Genomic DNA, 22,775 nt, shown 5'->3' on the forward strand with positions numbered 1-22,775 from the left:
GCGTGCTGGACAAGGAGTGCAGGTACACTTCCATAAGGTTTGGGATGGCATTTGTTACAGTCGGCAGCATAAGAAGCTGCCATCCTCACTCAGTGGGTGTTTCCCTCTTTACTAATAACAGGCAATCAGTGTGAGAAGCCCTTGCTGAAGACAGATAATTTTATTCTTGGATGATTTTACATTTTCTTTGATCCAGGGACTTCATTATCAAACTGTACAGTTTAGTAGAGTCTGCTGAAGTGGCAGACCTCCTCCGCTCTACTTACCATCTCCTGTGGTTTCATTTTAGGTTCGCGGAGGTCAGTGCCGAACCAATGCGTAAGTGTGGTGGCTGCAGTGCTGCCCGCCTGGACATTTTGTGACAGCTGATTTCTGGAAGGCAAAATAAATCTTGCTGTTAAATGAGATCTCTTTTTGACTGAAAATTTTAATGTGTTAGTAACAAGACTTTGGGGGATACTGTTCATCACATCATTTTTTTTTTTAATGGAAAAGGTGGTAATGAAATAAATGTCAGTTGGGTTATATAATTACTCTTGGATAAAATGCCTCAGGACGAGCGAAACAGATGAGTCTCAGTTTGCGGGAGCAGGGCAGTCTTCTCAGTGTCCAAAGTTGTGTGCCTTGTCAGTGGTGACAGCACTGATGTAGTGGCAGTGAGAGGTCATCTGGTAGCTGCTGGAGAGGTCTCATTGCCAAATGGCTGTGGAAATAGCCGCCTGCCTGTGACTTGGCCAGGTCCAAGGCCAGCTCTGCCAGCCCTGCACCTGCGTGAGGCAGCAGCACCGGGCATTCCCTGCGTCTGGCCTTTCTGGCTGGGCTGACTGTAACAGGCCCTGGGCCAAGGCAGTGCCCTGCTGGGAGTTTACACCACCGGGTGCTCGAGGTTGTACAAATCTGTGTGTGCTGCTGAAAACGAGGGCAGGAGAGAGGGATTAGGGTTTGATGGGAAGCATCTCATGCTTTCACCGCTTGCACTGTTCTGAAATGTAGTGAGAAGAAAAAGAATCTTTTGATGGAAATGTTTTTCAAATTACTCTTTTGAAAAAATAAATGTTCATTTCCTGATATCTAATCAGAATTGTCTGTTTTGTAGTGTTCCATGCTGAGCTCTTTCCTGGAAGTAAAGACTGTCTTGAATTCCAGTGCAGTGCCCATAAGCAGGATGTGTTACACATGATGCTGTTGCAATGGATGTGGCTGGTTGTGAGGTTGAGGGAGGACACTTGCCACTGACCTTCAATGGAAGAGGAGCAGTTCTGGCTGATTTCAGGTTCAAGGCAACTCGTGTTTGCCATATGCAAGAAATTGTTTCACTGCCTATGGATCTACTTGCATTAGTACAGTGAGTAGGATTAACCTCATGGGGGCAAGGATTTTATTTTTAATGGAAGAGTCTGAGATATTACGTGCATATCATAGCCTGGATTAGCACAACTGCTGTGTCCTTCCCTTTGTACAGGCCAGGGCATTCAATCCTTATGGATTTTGTGTGTCAGTACCCCCATTTTACTTTCTTCATTTTGATATTTTTCCCCCATCTTAATGCTGTATTTCAAGGAGGGGTGACGGGAAGGAATGAAATCAGTGATGTTTTGAGATCTGTTGTGAACGGAATTCCTGCAGGGTTAGGGTGGGTGGTTAGATTTTCAAGTTATTTAATATTCACTAAATCACATTTCTAAGAAATCTTAGGGTGAAAATAGTTTCTAATTTTCAGATTGGCAATTTTCAGGCAATGGATTTGAATGTGATTAAGCTGAAATGAATTACCAGCAAGATACTAAAGGTTTTCTGAGTTTGGACATAACCGTAGAATTACTAACAAAAAAGCTTCTTCTGTGCCAAAAGCTATTTTAATGAAAAGGATGGGATTTTTGAATATATCATATAAAGTTCTGTATAACATTTTTCAGCTAGCATTTATAGGACAGGTAAATTTATATTTAAAATATTTTCTAGAGGTTTGAATCAAGTGATTTAGTTCTTTAGGCATAAAATCTGTCAAGAGGAAAAATAATTTTAAATTGCTAATACAGATGAAACATATAAATAAAAAATATTTTAGAGTTGTGCCGAGACCCGAAGGCAGAAGTCATCTTCTTTTACATGCCATGTAATGAAATGAGAGCTAGAATGGAGAGGCTCTTCATTCTGTTTCTATAGTTGCTGTGTCAAGAAAGTGTTCTCTGGGAATTTTATGACATGTCCAAATTCTCAGAGGCTATTTTTCTGATTTTTAGAGCTACCAACTATCTTTTTCTGTGGAACAAAAGGTGGTCTCAGGCATTGGAATGGGGCCAGGTTGAGTCTCTTATTTATTCACCTGCTTGCAGACTTTTGAAGAGGATGGTAAATTCTGCTGTCTGCCTTGTGTACATACATATTTTTCAAGTATGTGTGCATGCACTAGGAAATAATTGGGTCCAAGATTGTTATTGAAAAGTCTATAACATTTCCCTTATGTGTCTGCCTGTGTTTTCAGTCTTCCTGATGCCAGATGAGTTAATGTTTAAGGATGTAAAATGGAAAATTTGATCTCTGTGTTCTTTTCCCTCTCATTCTGCGACTCCTTAATTAAATTTACAGTTAATTTTGCGATTTATTTTGTGTTGACCTTTCAAGGACCTTAAAGCATCTGACAGTGAAGGCAGATTCTCTGTTTATTTCCATTAGTCCTTGCATGAATTTATCACAAATTCTAATTGTATTTTTGGAATTAAAGATAGCCAGCGGATTGCTAACGAGTATTAACATGCATCCCTGGAGATACATCAATACAAATACACACAACTCTATGTAAAGGAATACTGACCCGTGCCATACACAGCGTGTGGGGTTAGGCACCCCCCTGCCACCAGCGATGGCAGCAAGCCTCGTGTCAGAACATCACCAGAGCTCTGGGGTGCTGGAGGTTTGCTCTAACAGATACGCCCCGCTCCGTGCTGCAGGTCCAGCGTTGGGGTCAGCAGCTCCACCTGGGGTCCTGTGTGGCCTTTGGAGGCCAGGTTTCTGTGGTCTCTGGGGCAACACAGAAAGAAATGACACAGAGAAGGTAAGGTAGGCTTGGGGACTCTGCTGCAGCACAGGGCCCCACCTGTGTGTGCCAAATGTCACAGGACAAGAAATAGTGAAGTGAAAGGAAGCTTCATCCAGCAAACTGGTTTCTTTACTACTTCGGAGATTGTTGGTCAGTGGAGGTTAGGGGTTTTGTGACTTATTTCCTGTTTTTTACAGGTGGACCCTGAAGTGAAGTATTTGTCTTTTGCTATCAGCAATCTTTTTTGCAAAGGCCTTTGATAGGGAGCTCTCGGGAGGAAGGCCTGCCCTGCAGGACTGGTGTAGGCAGGCATTGGAATCTAGCAATGCGTATGTTAACCTGAAACGAAAGAACTACAACTGAGAAAAAGTCAGTATGGCTGCAAACAAAATGTGTATTCAGAATTGATTTTATCTTTCTGAAACTGTTGTGTACTAACAAGAAATATTTAATGCACCTTGGTGAAGTATAAACCTTATAACTCACTGTCTTCTGCATCTTACCAATGAAAACACAAACCAATATCTCTAGATTTTATTACTATTCTGTTTATGAAGTCTTTCTGAATCTATAGGCTCTCTGAAAGACAGTAAAACATTTATAAATATGGAACAGTGCAAAGTTCCTCACTGGAACTGTGAACATTTTTTATAATTGTCAGTGAAGAGATGGAGACTGGCGATCAAATGCTTGGGGACATAACCCTCTGGCTCATGGAGCCCTCGTGCAGCTCAGCCTGGGTTTCGCTGACACGTGCATGCAAGATGAGGGTAAAATAAGGCCCTGGAAGTAGTGCTTGGTGCTCAGTCTTATGCAGTGGTGAGGCTTGTGCCAGCGAGGAATTGCTGTGAGAAGCAGAAATGAGTGAGAGAGAAGAACTCACATGGGGGATGATTACAATGCAGCCAGATCTTGCATGAAAGTGGTTTAAAAAAAATCTGTCAGCTACCTCCAGGTGAGCCTCCCGCCGTATCCGGAGAGATTGGCACCACTTAGAGTGAGACATATTTTTTTTATAAACTATTCACAGTTAAAATAGGAATGTAACATACTCACTGGTTTAATAGGTCTTGCCTGTGGAAATAAATATGCAGTAGGATAAGCAAACTGGCAATTAATTTAAAACCTCAAGAGCAGAGAAGTTCACTTGCTGGCACAGAGAAGCCCAGTGATAAATGGGTGGGAGAGGTGGGAAGCCAGGGCAGCTAAGTGGCTTGTGCAATTTATTTGTAGGAAATGTAAGGCAGGCTTGGAGACAGAACAGAGCAAAGCTAAGAAAAAGAAATGGACCCTGAGGGTTATACAGCACAAAAAGATTGTACCGGGGTTTAAGAGCAGATAAAACTTTGTCTCTGACAGCTTTGGTTTGGTGTTTAATGCAGTGGAAAAAGCAAACAACAGTGTGACAGAAACTAGTAAAAAGATATCAAAAAGAACTCAGATGAAGTGGGTTGCTGCAGCACTTGAAAGGCGGGTGAGTGAGACCACATTTAAGAGATCAGCTGCATCAATTTCTAGTCAGCCTTTGTGTATCCTTTTGATAAAACAAGATATTCTCAAAATTGAGGATAAAATTATAAAGAAGCAGTGGTGAGTGACTGCTCTAGGGTATAGGCGAGCAAAAGCCACTATAGCTGGCTTCTATTTGAGGAAGGGAAATTATGATTAAATTTCAGTGCAGAAACAGAAAGGAATTGAAGGGGAAGGAAGCCACCGGCTGCTTGAGTTAGCGACTTGTAATCACGAAGGACAGTGACTTGTAATCACAAGTCAGAGGGCAGCTCTGTGCTCCTTAGCACTTAAAAGGACAATTGACTTCTATCAAAAGCGCAATAGAAAAAATGAAGTGGTACAGACACACACCTGAGTTGTGTCTGCCACGAGGGGACTGTCTGTCCCACAGGGGGACATTCTGAATAATTTACTCTGATCACTGAAAGTTCTGGTCAGCGTTAGGCGTTTCTGTTCAGTGCCACAACTTTGGTGCCAGTGCCTTACCTGGATCTCTTCTGAACAGGTGGAGAAATCCTGCCCCGTCTGTTTTCTCTGCCCCTGGCCTCCTCTGGCATTGTGTCCAGATGCTCTGCCAGGCGCTGGGCCCAGCAGGAGCTCGCAGCAGAGCCGGTCCCTGGCTAGTGGTGTTGCAGCAGTACCTTCGCTCACCCCCCTGAGCGCCCTCACAGCGCCCGGCTTTTGCCCTTCCTTCTGCTGCCTCTTCCCTCGCTCCCTGCCTGCCCTGCTCTGCAGGGAAGTGTGGGCGCTCTCCCCAGCCAGCGTCGTCGTCTTTTCCACTGCTGGTTATCTGGGCTGCAGAATGTGGGGACAGAACCCAAAACAATCATAGTATGAACTGCTAATTTCCAAGTTTAATCTAGAACTCGCCTGTGCAAAAAACACTCGAGACCCATTTTATTTCTGAGAGGAAGTCACTTCCTCTCAACTCATCATTGAAAGGGACTCAGCTGGTGCTGCCTTCTGCTTCCAGGTACTGCAGGATACACAGTAAATGAGTCTGAAAGCCACTCTAAAAAAGTAACACAATTTTTCAGGCTTTGGAGTTAGTCAAGAACGTCAAGTCTTGCTTATTCAGGGGAACTTGGATGATTGATACCACCCAAGGAATTGCTTTTACAGTGATGCACCAAGAATTGCTGTGTTCTGCCAACATAGGTCCCCAAAGTTAAGTGTTTTCATCTATGTATTGTCCGTAGATTGTTTTTCCGTAGACATGCTCACTATGGACAATGCAAAACTCTGGGTTAAACTCCTGTTTAAGGTTTGGCTTGTAACATTTTTGTGTATGTATTCAGGGAAAATCTACAACAGTAATGTGTCAGCTAGTAGTGTTTTCTGTGCCATCTGCTGTATTCTAGCTGCAACTGCCACTGGGTGGTGAAAAGCTCAGAAGATAAAGTTTAGTTGGTTTATGAGTGTATACCCTATTATGTTCAGCATAAGTTATTTATACAGTGCTAGACTTTGCAGTTTGCTAAATAATAAATTCATCTGTGTATCTGTCTTCTAGGTGAGGCCTGTGAGCAAAATGAAGATAACACATTTTGGTTACTACAAAAGGTAAGATTCAAGACCAAAAATAAATAGCTGTTAAACCTTACCATTGAAATATATATATATGTATATGTATATAATAATGATTCTATATACTTGTTCTACTGGATTTTGAGATAACCACTATAGAGAGTATTGTAGCACATAGTACAGCAAAATTGGTTATAAAGTCCCCAGGGTTAAGAAGGAAAGAGAACATGCAGAATTTGAACTTATATTTGCTGTCCTGGCAAAGAAAATGCATTTCTTGTCGTGTAAATATAGCAAAGATTAATAACAGAGAAAGAATAAAAACAGAGATTGTAATATCATTTTGTCTAGCAAGTTTCCTATGACCACACTTCAGAATAGAGGAACATATCTCCACCCTGCTATGAAATGTTTTATTAAATTGACAGTGATATCCCCATGATAACTGCCCAGAAAATAACTGGTATCACCAATTTAACTGCTGTCTTTTCTTGGTTCACTGTTATTTTGGCAGTATGAAAGCCAATGCCAGCTGACACACATGTGCCTCTGGCATGGAAAACACTGATAAAAAAAATTAGTAATGAAGCTTGACATTTAAGTTAAAATAAAAAAATGTCTGAGAGTGTTTATATAGGGAGTGTCTCTGACAAGGAAGGAACGAAGAGAGTTGGTGCATGCTATGAAAAGATAGGAAGCTCTTGTTTATGTTTTAAATATGGTAAGCTAACATTCCTCGCAGTGACAATGACAGTGGAGTGCCTGTAGTTGTTGCTCACTTGCTCCTGTGCATCCACCTGAGAAATAAGCGTGCTGTGGACCACAAAATGGTTCCTGCCAGAGCCCAACAGGGAAACCTTCCCAAGTGGTAGAGTTGTTGGGGCTGCATTGTTTGTGGAGCATTAAGGCCCTTGTTTTCCTGAATGCTTCTAATTTAGTAATTTAAGTCCCAGGTGAAGTAGGGAGGGTACAGCAGAAACACAGTGAAATTTTTACATATAAGTGATTGCGTCTTGTGGGTGCAGACACTTTCTGCTTCGCTGAAATCTTTGAAAAGTGTATGCTTATTAGTTGTGAAACTACTAGAATTTATTATCAAAACAATAACTTTAATGTATGAAACGATCACATATTCAGTAAAAAGCACTAGGGAAATGCATTATTTAACACACTGCCTCATGATGGTGTTTAGTGTGAAGCTAAACACAGCTTCAGTTGTAATTATATATGTACTTTACCGGTGGGGCTCCCATAAATGGATTTCAGAGCCGTGCTGAGGACAGTGTTATTACACTGATTTTCTATTACTTTCAAAATCATTTTGTTTCTGACAATGTGAACTGACAACAAAATGAAAATGTGTCCCACCCACTTAGGGTATTTTGTACACGCTTGCTCTTTCTTTTCCCTTTAGCTGACCCTCGAATGCTGACGTGCCTCCTGTGAGGGACTTGATGGAGATGTTACACTCACTAGAAACCAATATCCAGCTGCATTTAAATCACTGCAGATGTAAGCCTGTGGGGCAGGAGCTCCAAGATGAGGGCGAGTAAAGAAGAGCTCTCCTTTTATTGATAGAAAGGGATTAGTGCTGCTGTAAAGAGATTTATTTACAAAGTCTCTCTACCCTGAAGCAGCTCTTAGGCAGGCTGTACATGAACTTGGATTTGGTAACAGCATGGTGCTTCCCTTGTAATCTCTGTGGATGAAATGGGCACAAGAAATAGGGAAACCAGACATGTCACTGCTGTTACTTATGTGGGTTTGCATGAAAGTTTAGAAGTTTACACAAACTGCAGTAAAATTATATCCTTGTGTCTGACATTTAATGTTTCAAGTTTTATCATGTAAAGACAGCAAAGCCAGGTTAATTCACTGAGAAATGTCCATCAAAGTAATCAGTTTATCAGAAAAGGATGTTTTTAATGCAAGACACAGGACAGTAGAAAGTTGTAATGTGAATAATGTATTTTTACTGTGTTTTGCTAGGTTAAGTATAATTCAGGTGACCTGACCTTATTTATTCCTTTGAGAAATATAGGCTTACAGTCATCATCTGAGCTTTAGAATGCCTTATAAAAATAAGCACTTAGATAAGCAAATAATTTACTGTTATTTGACAGATCATTAGGCAGCTACATGAAAAGCAGGATTACTCACAAGAAAAATCAGAATCCTAGGGAGGCTAGAATTGGGATTAAGCGAAATATCTTAATATTTAAACATGGTATTAGAGGCTGAGGATAAATGACAGACAATTGATAATAATGTTTGTACACAAATTGGTTTAGATCATGTCTTGCCATTGAAGATGAGTCAATCCAAGCTGATTGACACTGAATAGATCTGCTCTTTGCTGAACAGATTTGTGCCACAGTGCCCTGTTCTTTCACAGTAGGTACCTACTGTGACTGACATTTATAAATTTCATATAGACAGAGCAGGTTTGATTTCCCAGTAGGCTCGATTGCTTTATCTTCAGTTGGAGAAAGGGTCTTTTTCCTGAGTTAGGTGATGTGAAGTAGAATTGTAGAAAAGTGAGGCAGATGGGATTTATTGAATTTAAATAGGAACCTCGTGGTATTATTTGTAAAGAGGTGGGAAGTGTGTGAGAATTATTTGGATGAGTAAAGGCATGACAAGATGGGTTAGGGATCTTGTTTGGAAAAGGGGTATACAAAGGAGGAGAGAAAGTGTGTGGGAGGGAGGATAGAGGGAACTGTTCCTGGTTTGGGAAGGTGGGATGATGAGAAAACAAAAATGAAGCTGAGCAGGTCCAAACTCTGTTCTAAGAGGCAGTATCTCTCATTCTTTTCTGGCTTTCACTGCTGCATGTCAGGGCTTGGAAAACTGCTTGGCTAGGTGGCCCCAACTTAAGGATTCGTCAATCCCTCATCTACTTCTGTAGAAATATCTAGTGGGTATTTAGTTTTCCAAGCTTCTGGGTAGGGTAGGCACCACAGCTCTTCATTACCTAGCAGAAAAGATTTACCTGTGTGCAGTGTGATCTCATGCCCAGCATTCAATGAGAACCCTCAAATAAATGAAATATGTGAAAAAGCCTCATTTTGTGTTGAGTGAAGCTTCTCTAAGCTGAATCTGAAAATCATAACTACCTGCAAGTGGCAGAAAAAAGGCAATTGTGTTCTCTGGAGATAAGGCAATCTGATAGGCGGTGCAGCAGGGAAAAAAACTGTTAAAATAAGTGCATTGGAAAGAATAAGATCAACTGCTCTAATGTTTTCTGTGTAGCAAACTGCTATTGCAGCTTGAGCTGTTCCCATTACAGCAAAACATTATTGAAAGGGCTTAAATAGCTTGCTTAGCAGAGCAGCCTATAGCAGTGTCACTGTAATTAAGCTTCCACCAGCATTTCTATGCTAAACGTATCTTCAGGGTCCTATAACCCAGCTTTCAAATCTTTCCTTGGTGCTCACAATGCCCCGTGCTGTGATTTAACTTTTGTCCAAAGATTACAGTGTGAAGCTGGGCTCTCACAGAGGTGGATTCTCAATCAGATCAGAGGTGCTTAGAGCGGTATAAATGGGCCAGAGCCCTTCGGACAGCGTTGACTCTGTGCACACAGTCCTGCCTGTGGGGAAATGGGCAGCTGAACATGTGTGCCTGGTGAAATCACAGCATATGTGTTCAGTAAGAGCCTTATCCCTGCATGATTAAGTAGTTGTGCAGCACTCAGAAGACTACAGGAAAATTACAGGGGGCTGACAGTCAGAGTCAGATTCTGGTTTCATCTCCGCTGCTGGAGAATGGCAGTGATTGTGCTTGACCCGTTCTTTCCTTGTGCAGTGTTGGAAAGTCTCCTAGGGTTAGAATAATCCAAACCTGGGTCTCTCCCATCTCCTTTGGGATTGATATAGGTATTTCAGAGCCCCAACAATAAATAAATAAGGTACAATGTTAATTCATGGATTTTGCAAGCTGCGAGTCCAAAGACTTAAACTAAAGATGGTAGCAATTCTGAACTAGCATTTGCTCATAACTTGGCTTTATATGAATGCTGGTGTGTGAAGGCCTCTCCTTTCCTAGCACAGTTATTGAAGGCCAGAAAATAAGGTGTTGAGTCATTATCCCTTTAATATTGCCTGCTGCAAGCAGTTCTGTTTGAGAAAAGTACCCTGTAAGCAGTGCCTTGGTTGCTGTGCATTAGGGGCAATTCAGTGACTCTTCTGCCTAGTTTGTACAGCTACAGCTGTCACTTCAGGGATGACTAGAAGTGAGTCCTTTTTATAGTGATGCAATCTAGGCACCTTTGAGAAGCATCAAAACAAAGGCACTCCATAAACACATATAGTGTAAAACCTTGGTTGTGCAAGTTATTTTTTGTTCTCTACCTAAATGGAATACAGTTTAGCCCCATCTGAAGTGTGTCAGCTCTTAAGTTTAAATTCTGTGTGCTAATGCTTCCAAGGCTCATCCTTTGGACGTTAGCCCAAACAGCTGCTGTCATGGAAATGAAAGCTTGTTCAGCTGTTAGGCTGTTCTTTGTGGTTTTCAGAACTGTCCTGGGATGAGCTTTCTGTCATCAAAGGAATTTTATCTAGAGGTGAGTGTGTTTCATGGGTCCTTTCCTGTACTGTAAAGGATTTGAACCAGAGGTCCTCTGAACCTGGTCGCTGACAACATCAGAGATGGGCAGACATTTAAAAAGGCGAATCTCATAGCTATGCAAGAAAAAGCTGAGTTTTCATTATTGGTTGTGGGCTGAAATAGGATAATTTGGGCAGCTGCAATAAAAGTCTGGTGTAAGTAATATGAATGGCTTAAATAAACATGTTTCTTAGAGGCAGAATTAAAGGAATGAAAAGGCACTGAAACTTGAGTCCCCTGGCTAAGTGTAAGTCCTTTATGTAAGTCCCATAAAGTGTAAACCCCATACAAAGCCATGTGAAGTATGTTGGTCACACATTTAGCATCTCATACAAATAAAGTCTGTGCTGTAATTCTTAACAGTGTTTTCTGCATGTAATAAATACTGTGTGGCTATGGCACTTATTTTAAGTGCCTAACATTGTAATTTTAATTTCAAAGTCTGTACATGGCTGTCTTGTTCTAAGTCTCCTTCACATTCTCTGCGTTACCTATCGCTCTTGCTCACAGTATCCTATGAAATACAGGTTCTACTCATGCTGTAGGCTACAAGTTCCTCTTAACTGCAGTTGGAATAATACCATACTTCATGCAGAACCAGGAATATGTGCAAGGGTGCGTGTTTTAATTATAGATCTTCTGCAAAAATTTATTTTGCCTAGAAGTTGCTAGAAAATAAAATATTAAAGCTTCTGTCCTTGAAATGTGTAAGCAATAGAGAATGTTACGTCTTCAGAACACTTTCAGGCACATTAACGGGCCCTTGGGATGGTATAGGGATGCATCTGTATGTCTTCTTTGTGCTAGACAGATCTGAGTCTGTACAAGGTGTTAATGCAGTGAGGTGACAAGTGGTGACTGCCAAATAAGCATAATGAGACAATGATTTTGTGTCAGCATGAGACATAGCTCTGCTGCCCAGTATTTCTGACTGCCCTGCATCCAGCCCTCTGCCAGCTTTCTAGGGGTGTTCCTCGGTGCCAGCTCCTTTGCATAGTCGGCTTTTGACTGGATCCCTGCTAGCCTTACCTTCTGCTTCTGCCGCCCGTTGCTGTTAAGTACAAGAGGGCAGTGTGACTGGGCATAGCCATATCATGTTTCTGACCCAGTGCTACACTGGACACAAAGGTGATCGTTTCTGCTGCTCTGGATCCTTACTTGGCTGCAGTTGCAGAACTCAAGTCATTCTCTAGCATGGTACTGTGAGGAGTGCAATGCACTTCTTGTGTCTGCTTGCCTACCATGTTTGTGGTGGCAAAATCCTTCAGATTTGGAAAGTCATCAGCCACCCAAAGCTGGAGTGGTTAGCAAGAAGTTTCAGTATCTGTGTGGATGACTCGTGGCCACTGAGTGACGCAGAGAACAGCATCATTGTCTCCCCAGCTGTGTTCACTGGTGTCATCTCTGTCCCTACTCCCTCCAGTTCAAACAGGAATTCCTTGACCAGGAAGCCACTGACTGCTGTACAGCGAGGCATGGTAAACCACAGTGGCAGCTTCACTGACGCTGATGCTAACGATGCTGGGAAGGTGCACAAAGCTTCCTCATGTCACTGCTTGAGCGGGCGCAGGTGGTGCAAGCAGCGCTGCCTGCAGGTGCTGCTGGGGTGGGCTGGGTGGGGACGTGGCGTTGCCTTCTCTGCCCGGCCATTTGCCAGGACCACTGTGTTTTTAGGAAGAAGTCCCCAGCTACCAGCAGCTGGGCACATGGACGAAGTGTGCTCTGGTTCTCTAAAGGAGAAGGAGAAGGTCCCATCTGGCAGGGTGGGACCTGTGGTTTACAGAATCACTGGCTGCAGGCTGCATCATGCGTGATTTCTGGGGGAGCACGGAGGAGCAGGTGGCGGCGGGTCACTGAAAGGCTCCCAGTGCTTTTTTTTTTCTTTTTTTTTTTTTTTTTTTTTTTTTTTTCTGGTTTCGTTGTGTGGCTACTTGGGGAAATTTTGCTGCCTTTTTTTTTTTTTTTTTAATATATATATATAATACATAGATGACAGCTGGTGGATAATGCCTGTGTTCATACACAAATGCATGTGTTCACAGCAAATCTCAACTTTAAGAGGCACTGACTATGAAAATGATTTGGAAATACTTGAGAAAATTCTGATCAAGTGCGGAAGGAAAGATATTCTGAAGAAGTAGGATTAGACAACATATCTAGCATCAAAACCAAGCATGGATTTCAATGTCGTGTGACAAACCAGTATGATTTAGCATTTGACTCCTGGCAAACAGGCATACGTGCCCTGAGCAGTGTGGCTGCCGGGGAAGGATGTCGTTTGGCTGAAGGAGACACCTGGAGCACGCATCCTTTCCCAGAACTATTTCCCTTCCCCAGGCCCTGTGTGAGATCCGCGCTTTTCCGTCATGACCCCGGGCTCGGGGGCCCTGGGGGCTTCACGGCTCCGCGGGTTTGTGCCAGGGCCGCGCTGAGGTGGGGCCGCACCGCGCTCAGCGCTGGGGCCGAGCGCCCCCCGGCGGCCGCGGGCGGGCACGGCACACGGCACCCCGCGGGGCTGCGCGCCTCGGGGACCCGCCCTGAGGAGAGCCCTGAGGAGAGCCCTCATGTGCGGCAGAGAAAGGTGCCGCTTCGCCTTCCCCTCAGGTTCGCAGCCCCGTCAGGTTCTGCGGGTTTGCAATTAAAAGGGGGAGCAGGGAGAACAGCAAGCTGTCCCGAAAGGACGCCTCCACCGCTCCCTCCCGCTCCCGCCCTGGCCGCCGGGTGCCGCTTCAGGGGGCGCGCAGCGCGCCTTAGCCCTTGCGGGCTGTGAGGGGCTGCCTGGAAAAACGAGGAATGAGAATTGCCGAGGGCAATTTGTGTGGCATCGATGAGTTAAGTGTTGTGGGAACGCAGGTGGGACAGCCCTTGTGGAAGGAAGCGCTCCGTCTCCGTTTTCTTTCAGGTCAGGCAGGAACAAAGTCAGGAAGCTGAGAGAGGTCAGGAAAAATCCGTGGCTTTTATTGCTCATGAAAGAGTTTCTCTGTTTTTGTTTTCTCTTCCTTTTTCTGATGCAGACCAAAAGGGTGTTTTCTGTCCTGCGTTTTGTATGGAATAGGTTTAGGATAAATCACACACTTTGATCTGATCATACTCCTACTCAGTTCGTGGTGGGACTTGATGACTTACGTTGCACTAAAACTGGGAGCTCCTTAAACGGGAGAGATACTGCCCTGGTGATTTCCTTCATTGCAGGAAGTATGTGAAGGTAAATCCACAAGAGTTTTCTTATTTAATCCCTCAAACTTGAAGTGTATTAAGAAAATAATAAACAATAAGAAAGCTAAAAATGCAGAACAGGTCAGGAAAAATTACAGTTGCTCTTCTTCTCTGTCCTACCCCCACCTGAAATATAATGGAAATAAATATATTGCTCCTAGCCAAAGATGGCTAAATCCTACCATACGATGGTTTTACCTGCATGTTTACTACCACTGAGGGCCATTCCTATGCACACAACATATGCACAGCAGTGTCAGGAGTGAAAACATTTAAAATAAATGTATTTGGGTGGATCTATTACCAGCAAAAAAACAGCATTGCTTTATGTGACTTGTTTACTCTGTTAGGCCTGGCCGGATGACAGTGCTTGTGCCAAGCTGGTCTGAGCAACAGCTTGGTTGGAGCCCTTGTGGTGCTGTTCTAAGCCGGCGTTGCTGAAGGAAGAAAAGGGAAGAACCTACTAATTGAATAAAGAAAGCAAAGATTGAGAAACAATCCCTTCCCCTTTTTTTCTTCTATAACAAATCTTAATTTTCACTTTTTGCTGTTACATTTTTACTGACTACTTCAGCAATACTGGACTGTAATCAGATAATACCTGATATGGCTGTTTTTTCTCTGAAGCATAGAAATGGGTTTTGGTAAGGGGATCTTAGCTCCCTTGATTTGGTTGGGCAGGGTGGCAGCAATCAGACAGCTTTTCATTGCTGCTTTGTACATATCAAGGATTCCAGTCACAAGGTGTTGTTTCATAAAATTTTCTGATGGGGTGGGAGTAAAAAGCCTTTATTAAATGGCATGAACTTCTCAGTATGAATGTAATAAAATAATAATTTATATTTTTAGGGATAAGAGTTTAAAATGCATATTAATTAAATGAATAATGAAAACTTTTATGAGAGTCTCTGCTACAAGTTGCAAGTAGCTGTTTAATCAAATTCCTTCTTTGGAAAAGTGCATTTCATTATAACGTAATTAGCACATCTATTGTGTTTTTAATACAACTTGAGCTAAAGTGTGTTTGATCTGGAGTTTGCTCATGGCAATTAGCAGTGAAGGAATTGAACTTCTTTACTTTATTCCAAGCTTTGTAATTTGTAAGTGCCATATCTGGGGAAAATCGATGGGATTTTCTAAAGCACTTGAATAATCTTGGGAATATATTGGGGCAGTGATCATTAGCAGAGAAAGGAAAAGCTGCAAATGTAGGGCTAGCCATTTTTCATTTTTCTGTCACATGTGAGGACTGTCGTGTTGTGTCAGCTGTTGGCAGCGCCCACAGTAGCCCACTGAGGCAGAGGGCCCAGGTGCAGCCCCCCTGCAGGCAGGGGCTCTGCCCCGTGTCCCCCACCATCCAGAAGGAGTGCATTTCCAGTGGGAAGGAAGGGCAGGATCTCGGTAAATGTGGTGCCTCACAATCACTGCGATGCCTGGCTCCTAAAATACCAAACATCTGCTTGGAAACGGAGAGCATCCTGTTCTGCTGGCAGGCACGGGTCTTCCAACGTCAGCGGGTTCAGGCTCTCCAGCTGCTGAAAGCAGATTGCACCTCTGGGGCTTTTCTCTTCCTTCCCCAGGAGCTTCACTGACAGCTCTCTGAAGAGTGGGAGAAAACGTCTCTTACAGGAAGTCTTTTTGTGGGTTTTTGTCTAATCTGAGTGCTTACGCTAAAGATACCAGTGGTTTTATGGTTGGGGTCACTGTAGTACATGGCATGTCATTGTCTTCCATGTGAAACTCAATGCACAGAAAATCCACACTTGAGATTGGCTTTTATGTAGTCAAAAAATAAAATACAGTACAGCAATACAAAAAGAAAATATCCAGTGCAAACGTCTCTATACAATGGAAATCAATACAGTGTTCCTTAAAATAGCTTTATAAAACAGGCTTAAGAACAGCGATTACAGGTAATACTATCTGCATGTTGCTTACCAAAATATTTTATTTACTGCACTACATAATTTCATAACTAGCTTTACCTTTTGATTGCCAATACCTTAATTACTGATGAAAACCTTAAACTGTAAGTATTATTAGTTAGAATTCTTTCTAATATACTAACACATGGAACCTCGATAGCATACACTGTTGAGGGGATTAAGCAAAACAGAAGAGAATGATCACATTAAAAACAAAACCAAGGCTATCATCCCAAAATTGGCTTTATAGAGGATTTGATCCAAAGGTGATTTGATTGATAGGCAGGATTCTACTTAGTTTTCTGTTAGTTTGTATGTGAAAATTTAAGTGATTTGAAATATTTGATAGTGATGCATTAGTGTCTACTAAGTATTGTATTAGACCACTTGCTCTAATAGTGTGGACTAATGTGGGACTGTATTACAGTGCATTGCTCTTTCCTGCTGATCAATGAACTGGGGGAAGGGAGAGGACATGAATAATTGTAAAGGAAATTCGTGAGGTTCCACTACACCGGTTTAGGAAAAAAAAAAAAAAAGTTTAGTGTTACGTGGTTAGCTACCAAATTTAAATAATCAAATCAGCTAAACTAATACATACAGCTCTAGCACAGACTCTACAAAACTGAGTATGTGTATAGTAGGGCTCTGTTCCTCTTGAAGGCAACAGGAATCTGCATGGCCAGAAGCCAGAGACTGGCCATTGTCCTTAGAGACCCACTTCTAACAAAATGTATTTGGCTGGGTAACTTCAGGCATGAGAGTTTTCATTCTGTTCATTGTGTGGCTCTTCATCAGGCGAGAAACTGAACACATGCTTACCAGGGACTTAGTTGCAGCTCCAAAACCATACTTACACTTGTGGTTCTATGCAGACAAATGTGTGGGTGTGAAGCATTCTGGTTTGGAAGTCTACAATATTTTCCTAGGTGGAAAATACCCGTTTTACAGTACCTGCTTAGAAAAAAATCAAAACAGTTTCACAGTAATGAGGCCCTTCCTTTGTTTGTCCCTGAAATAATACAATTCCTTTAGTAATGTTGAATAAAAAAGCTATTCACCCTTTTTAGAGATCCAGAGAGACCCTATGTTGCTATCTAGAGAGATTTACAGTATTGGAGTCTTAACATTCCCCTGATCTCCGCATTTCCTGCCCTGCAGGATATGTTCCATCGAGTAACACTGAGGTCCTATTTACAGAGAGAAAAAACAATTTTGCTGCTAGCTAGAAGAAATTCTAGCACTCCAGAAAGGTGCCTGAAATCATCATCAGGCTGTTAAAAATGACAGATGAAACCAGATTGCGCATCTAAAAATCCTGTCTCATTTTATCTGTAGTAACTCATATATGTAGTCAAAGACTATAAAGCAAGAATAATTAATAGATTGGAAAGAAGGAAAAACCATGCCTCTTCTTGAAAGTGATGGAATAATTTCTAATATTAAGTGATAAACCATATGTTCCTCCTTTCCTCTGCTGGGTAAGCATAAGCGGGGAATATCAATAAAGATGTTACAATAGGGCCAGGCAAACCAGCAGGCTGGAGATACAGGAGGTTGTACAAAACATTTATTCTCAGTGCCACCAAACCTCTCTGTTTCAGCGGATGGATGAAAAGCATGTTGATGTACAGGAGGAGAGGAATGAAGGAGACACTGGAGACAAAGCCACTTTTTAAGGAGAAGGATCTATCTGGGTAGGGAGAAAAGTCATGTCCTGGAAGACCCTAGGTCCGCGAGCAGCAATTTTAGGGACAGAACAAAATGTCAGCAAGGATAGCAGTGCTGGGGAGTGGATATGTATTATTTGTATTTCTTTTTATCCCTACCTCTGTCATTTTATTTTATTTTATTTTTTCTGGTCTGTTTGAAAACCTATACTGCTTGGGTGAAGAACTGTGAAATCTTCTTTGGCCATTGGCAGGCTGTTGTATCTATCTGCATTGGGTGAGAGAAAATTCATGACTAGTTTGAACTTAATACACAAAATCTTCATTTGGTTCTGATCCATACAGCTCAGCTAACATTTTAAACCTGGGTCCCCAATCATTTAGAAAGTCATAATCAATATCTGAGTCTGAGGAGCCTGATTCCAAAGAACTGAGAGATTCTGCAATGGACTCAGCACCTTCATAGCCATAAATGTGAAGTGTGTCATATGGCAGCAAATCCCTGTCATTGTCAGCTTCATCCTTCTTAACCTCAATCATAATTTCCATTTTTTCAGCACCAGAGGTTGGATTTGCAGGAGGTTTTTGGACCTGTGCATATGGAGAGGGCACTGTTTCCGGCTTCATACCATTCTTGCGCACAGAGTTGAGTACAGATACATCATAACTGGTGGTATCCATTTCACCACCACCTTCTTCATCGTAAGTGACAAGCTGCTCGTGAATCTCTGCCACATTCCTCCCGAGACCACTCAAATCCTTCTTGTGTCTCTTTCTTAGAAGAATTAGCAAGGCGATTACTGCAAGCAAAACTTGAACAATTGTAAACAGAAGTAACAAAGTAAAACAAATTGCATTTCATCTATCTGAAGTGTACTTTTCCCCATTTTTTTATATATGTATTTTAAAAATAATAGTTTCAGATACTGCTGAATTGTAGGATTTGTATGTTCTCAAAGCAGTTACGTCTCAGCAGGAATCATACAACTGACTCTTGAGGTAGAATCACAGGTGCAAAAGGATAGTGTCACATAGTACTGCCTGGAAGTGCTAAATCTTCTTATGCCAGGCATCAAATGCTTCTTGCATGGTAGTTGCAAAGGAGGCCTCTTCTCAAGCAAGCAAGAATTTGCCCATTCTTTGACAGATTCGAAGTAGAGCAAATAAGTTCTGTTCTGCTAATTCATGGATTTACTTATGTATTTAAGTTCACTGTGCTGCTGAAAGTATTTCCAGCCTTTGAAAACAGGAATCCTGTTGTTATTGCCCCAGCACAAATTTCCTTTTTATAGCTAAATGTGAGCCTGGTAATACTAAATCAAGTATATTATGCATACGTGCAATGACCTTTCCAATGACTCACCTTTTCCAATAGAATGAACATATTTGTAGTTGAAACTAAACTAACAAGCCAAATAGAAAAGCAAGTGAGGTGAATCAAATAGTTACAGTTTTTCTGCCTTTGTGACCATTTTATAGCCACAAAGCTTATTTGGACCTCAGTTAAGAAAAAACAAAAACGAAATCCCCACAAGTCAGAGAACATTACCAAAATCGAATAACTTACCGATGATTGTGAAGATACAGACAAAAATTGCCACCAGTGCTTGTATACTAACTCCAACTTGTTTAGCTCTTTCCTCACAAAAAGTGAAGTCGCCTTTTTCATTACATTTGCAGACACTGATAACAAGTGTATTTGTGCTGCTGAGCTCGGGATCACCGTTGTCTGAGATGATGACAGGCAGGTAGTGGATTTTGGCAAGTTCACGATTAAACTGTCCATACTTGACAGTGATATTAGCTGTGTTATCTGGAAGAAGTAACGACATCTAATTAAGTGATAATCTCTACCTGATTTTCCTTATAGATTATCAGTCATTTGGTACATCGTCCCCTTTGACAGAGCAAGCCTTTAGGGAACCCAGTAAAACTTGGGTGGCAACAAATGACATTTTCTTTCCAGTAGGTTAAGCCTTTAAAAATATTTTCTTAGCTCAGCCAGGCCAATCATAGGTCATTGCTGCAGCTTTTCTCCCCTGTGCCCTAGTGTCTCTCTTCGGCTATATGAGAAAATGCATTGCAGGGATACATTACCGTGGTTCTCAACCAACGAGAAGTTGCTATCTTCTGTGGCCAGGGAGTATTTGAAGAAACCTCTAGGTGATATTTCATCCTTGTCAGTAGCTGAAATCCTGATGATTACCTATAAAGGCAAGATGGAAGAGGTCATAAATTTCAGTATACATTGCCTCCAGTGATAAAAAGGCTTACGGTATATAAGTTAGTGCTGGGCTTTGTATCCTGTATAACCCCTCAATAAAGGGCAGGACAAAGATATCTTACGATGTTCCTCTTCAGTTCTTTCAAGGCAAGTAATTTCCTTGTAGCTCTTCAAAAAGAGCTGTCTTTCCCTTTCATTCACAGATGGGAAACAAAAGATGAAATCTTGTGTCAATAAAGCATAAAAAAGTCTTATGCTCAGAGACACATGGATTGAATTTTCATTTATATATCCGCAATGGATATTATCTAAAGTGTTTAACTTATTTAGAAGCATGAGGCTCATTAACTGAATGCCATTGGGACTGCTACTCCTGAATGACATTCTTATTTTTTTTTCCAAAACCTCAACCTGGGATACATTAGCTGTATAAAATATAAAAAATATATATGATTATGTCCCAAAGGTAATTTAAAAATTAATTTAAAGGTGAAATAATACCTTATGTGTTCTAACAGATTCAATTAATAATACCTTGTGCATCCAGTCTGTGGCAGTGTCTCTTTTAATCTAACATTGTATGTGTAGGCTGCACAAGTTCTTGTGTCTGAGGTCAAACACCTAAATCCACAAACACTATCACTCTTTGTGCATGCAGGTGCTTGCACTCTGATAAATGCTATAGTAATGTTATATATACCAGTATTTCTCTCAATTTTTTGAAATAGTTTTGTTTTCACTGTCAAGTGTAAACATTCATGTGATAAAAGAACTGAACTGCTAATTTTTGCTTTGCAAGGGCTGCCTTACTTCAGGGTTCAATGCTAAAGCATGTACATACTTAAAAGGCTGGAGGGAGAGGAACCGCGCAGCCGATGTGTGCAAGGAGGTGAAAGTCAATATTCCAACAGCGTGAAGTGCTGAAGAGAGATTTCTAACCACTGACACTTTGGAAATCACTGAAATGATCAGGTGTTTGAATGTGAAAACTGGGACTATCTTTTATTAAAAGACATTTTTGGCTTAAGCTTGCACGTAGATAATCCAGGGTTAAGGAAGAAACCCTCCTCCTGTCTCACCTTTCCTGGAGCAGCGTTTTCGCACACTCTGGGTTCCTCAGGATAAACAAGTTCTGGAGCGTTGTCATTTTCATCGATGACTATAACGTGAACTTGGGCATGTGATTCTCTGTCAGAAGGACGGCCTGAAAGGAGAGCAACAACAGTGCACGTCTCTGAGACAGCCGGAATCGCGGGGCTGTAAAGCTCCCCCTTTCCACTGCTCACTTCCACCTCTGTGACTCCTGCATGCTGAATACGGAGAGTTTCTAGCTCCACTTTTCTAGATCTAGAAAACTTTCTAGAAACTTTTCCACAGTTTCTAGATCCACAAACTTTTCCTTTGACAGATTCAGATTTATTTTTTGAAAACTATTGTATCGGCCTAATTCATCAAGGATGCACGAGGAAGAAAATGACAATTACTTGTGGCCCTGTGATTCCCAGACTGCGTGGCTATGATGTCCGAGATCATTCTCGGGCCCTAAGGACACTGGCACAGTACGTTCATACTATTAAGTACCTTTTGCCCTGCAGAAAAGCCTGTCCTCCCCAAAACTGACTTTAGGGAGGGCCCCAGCCCGCTTTGCTTCCCCAGCTTGAGTGGAGCTGTGCTGAGCAGCAAGCTTGGTGGGCAGGTCCTGTACCTCCGTGTAGGGGGGTGACGCTGGCTGGGATGTTTGCTCGAAACACAGGCTTATGCCTGTTTCCCAAGCTCCTTCCTCTCCTCATGCCCCTTTCATTCCTTTTAACAAACAGAAAGGATTTTTGCAATAGCTAAGGCCCAAATCTTAAAACTCTATTTGACCTATTTGTAGACACTCACTTGATTTGGAAGATTGCTGTGCAAACCTTGCGAACATCCATTTCATTCGTAGCTTAGTGGAAACAAGCTGTCAGGTTGTGGCTTTCCTTCTTGATAAGGTACAGTCCTGCTGTAAAGTCACCCACTGCTTTCTTTCAAGTAAGGAAATGGATAGCACTTACCATCTTCCAGGATTTCCTGGGCTGCTACAGTGATGTTGTATGAGGAGCTGAATTCTCTATCCAGGGGCTTGGGAAGTTGAATAATTCCAGTGTCAGATACTCTAATGTAGTCTCCATTAGGACTAGCTTTTCGTCGAACAAATCTGTTTTTTTTGGTTAAAAAGAGACGTGTTGGTACAAGGGTTATAATATTGTGTTTCCCTTCAGTTCTTCATAGTACAAGGCCAGACGGCTGTATAACAAATTGCATTCATATCAGGACTAGCCAGTCTCTGAAGATTTCCCTAAAATTAGGCAAGCTGTGAGAGCATAACATACCCGTCCTAAAACTTCCCAGATTATTCTCTTTTGCTGTTTAAGAAATCTGTTTTATTTTCCTTTCAAATCACATGCTCGAGAAAGTTATGATAAAAATTGTAACAGTAAATTACAACCGCAACCACGTAACGTTATCCCAGATTATGCATTTTCCCATAAATACTCAAGTGGTTTATCAGTGACTTTATGCAGTAATTAAATAGGTGCAAATAACTTATGCTTGTATTTGTTGGTTGCGATATATATTTATGGCTGCAGCGACTGAAAAAATCAGATCGTATTTTTTTCATGCTTGTAAGTGTCTGAAAAATAGAGCCAATGTCTCGCTTGCCCAATTCTTGGACTCGTTAACAGATTCTTCACTTTAAAATAGAATTACTAAAGCTGGTGTTGTGTTACCTGATTTTCCGTTTAGCTGCGTCAGGGTCGTATGCCCAAACTGAACCAAGTGTTTTTTTTTCTGGATCATTTTCCCTTACTTTAAATTCATATGGTAGCTTGGTGAAGACAGGGGGCTCATCCACGTCAGTGACTTCAATGGTAACTGTTGAAATGCTCCTAGAGCCGCCGGATTTAAAATAGCGAAGATCAACGGTGGGATCTGTTGCTTCAATGTCAAACCTGTATTCTGCTACTTTTTCGAAGTCCAGGGGCTAGAAGAAAGACAAACACAGAGAGTCTTTCTTTTGT

General features: G+C 41.8%; 1 protein-coding gene across 2 annotated transcripts in view; it reads right to left on the minus strand.

Annotated features, from left to right (window-relative positions):
• Positions 1 to 15,659: 15,659 nt before the first annotated feature.
• Positions 15,660 to 22,775, minus strand: part of CDH5 (cadherin 5) — a 31,190-nt gene continuing 24,074 nt past the window's right edge. Inside the window, exons 7-12 of one of the 2 annotated variants that reach the window (XM_032195638.1) lie at positions 22,485 to 22,738; positions 21,768 to 21,910; positions 20,802 to 20,926; positions 19,596 to 19,704; positions 19,066 to 19,311; positions 15,660 to 18,298 (exon numbers count right to left, since the gene is read on the minus strand). In XM_032195638.1, the coding sequence (XP_032051529.1) occupies positions 17,805 to 18,298; positions 19,066 to 19,311; positions 19,596 to 19,704; positions 20,802 to 20,926; positions 21,768 to 21,910; positions 22,485 to 22,738 (1,371 nt within the window). In that variant the 3' untranslated portion in view covers positions 15,660 to 17,804. Of the gene's footprint in view, positions 18,311 to 19,065; positions 19,312 to 19,595; positions 19,705 to 20,801; positions 20,927 to 21,767; positions 21,911 to 22,484; positions 22,739 to 22,775 lie in introns of both variants that reach the window. The other variant, XM_032195637.1, reaches the window with a different exon arrangement.

Source organism: Aythya fuligula, chromosome 12 (assembly GCF_009819795.1).
Source record: "Aythya fuligula isolate bAytFul2 chromosome 12, bAytFul2.pri, whole genome shotgun sequence".
Taxonomy (NCBI): Eukaryota; Metazoa; Chordata; class Aves; order Anseriformes; family Anatidae; genus Aythya; species Aythya fuligula.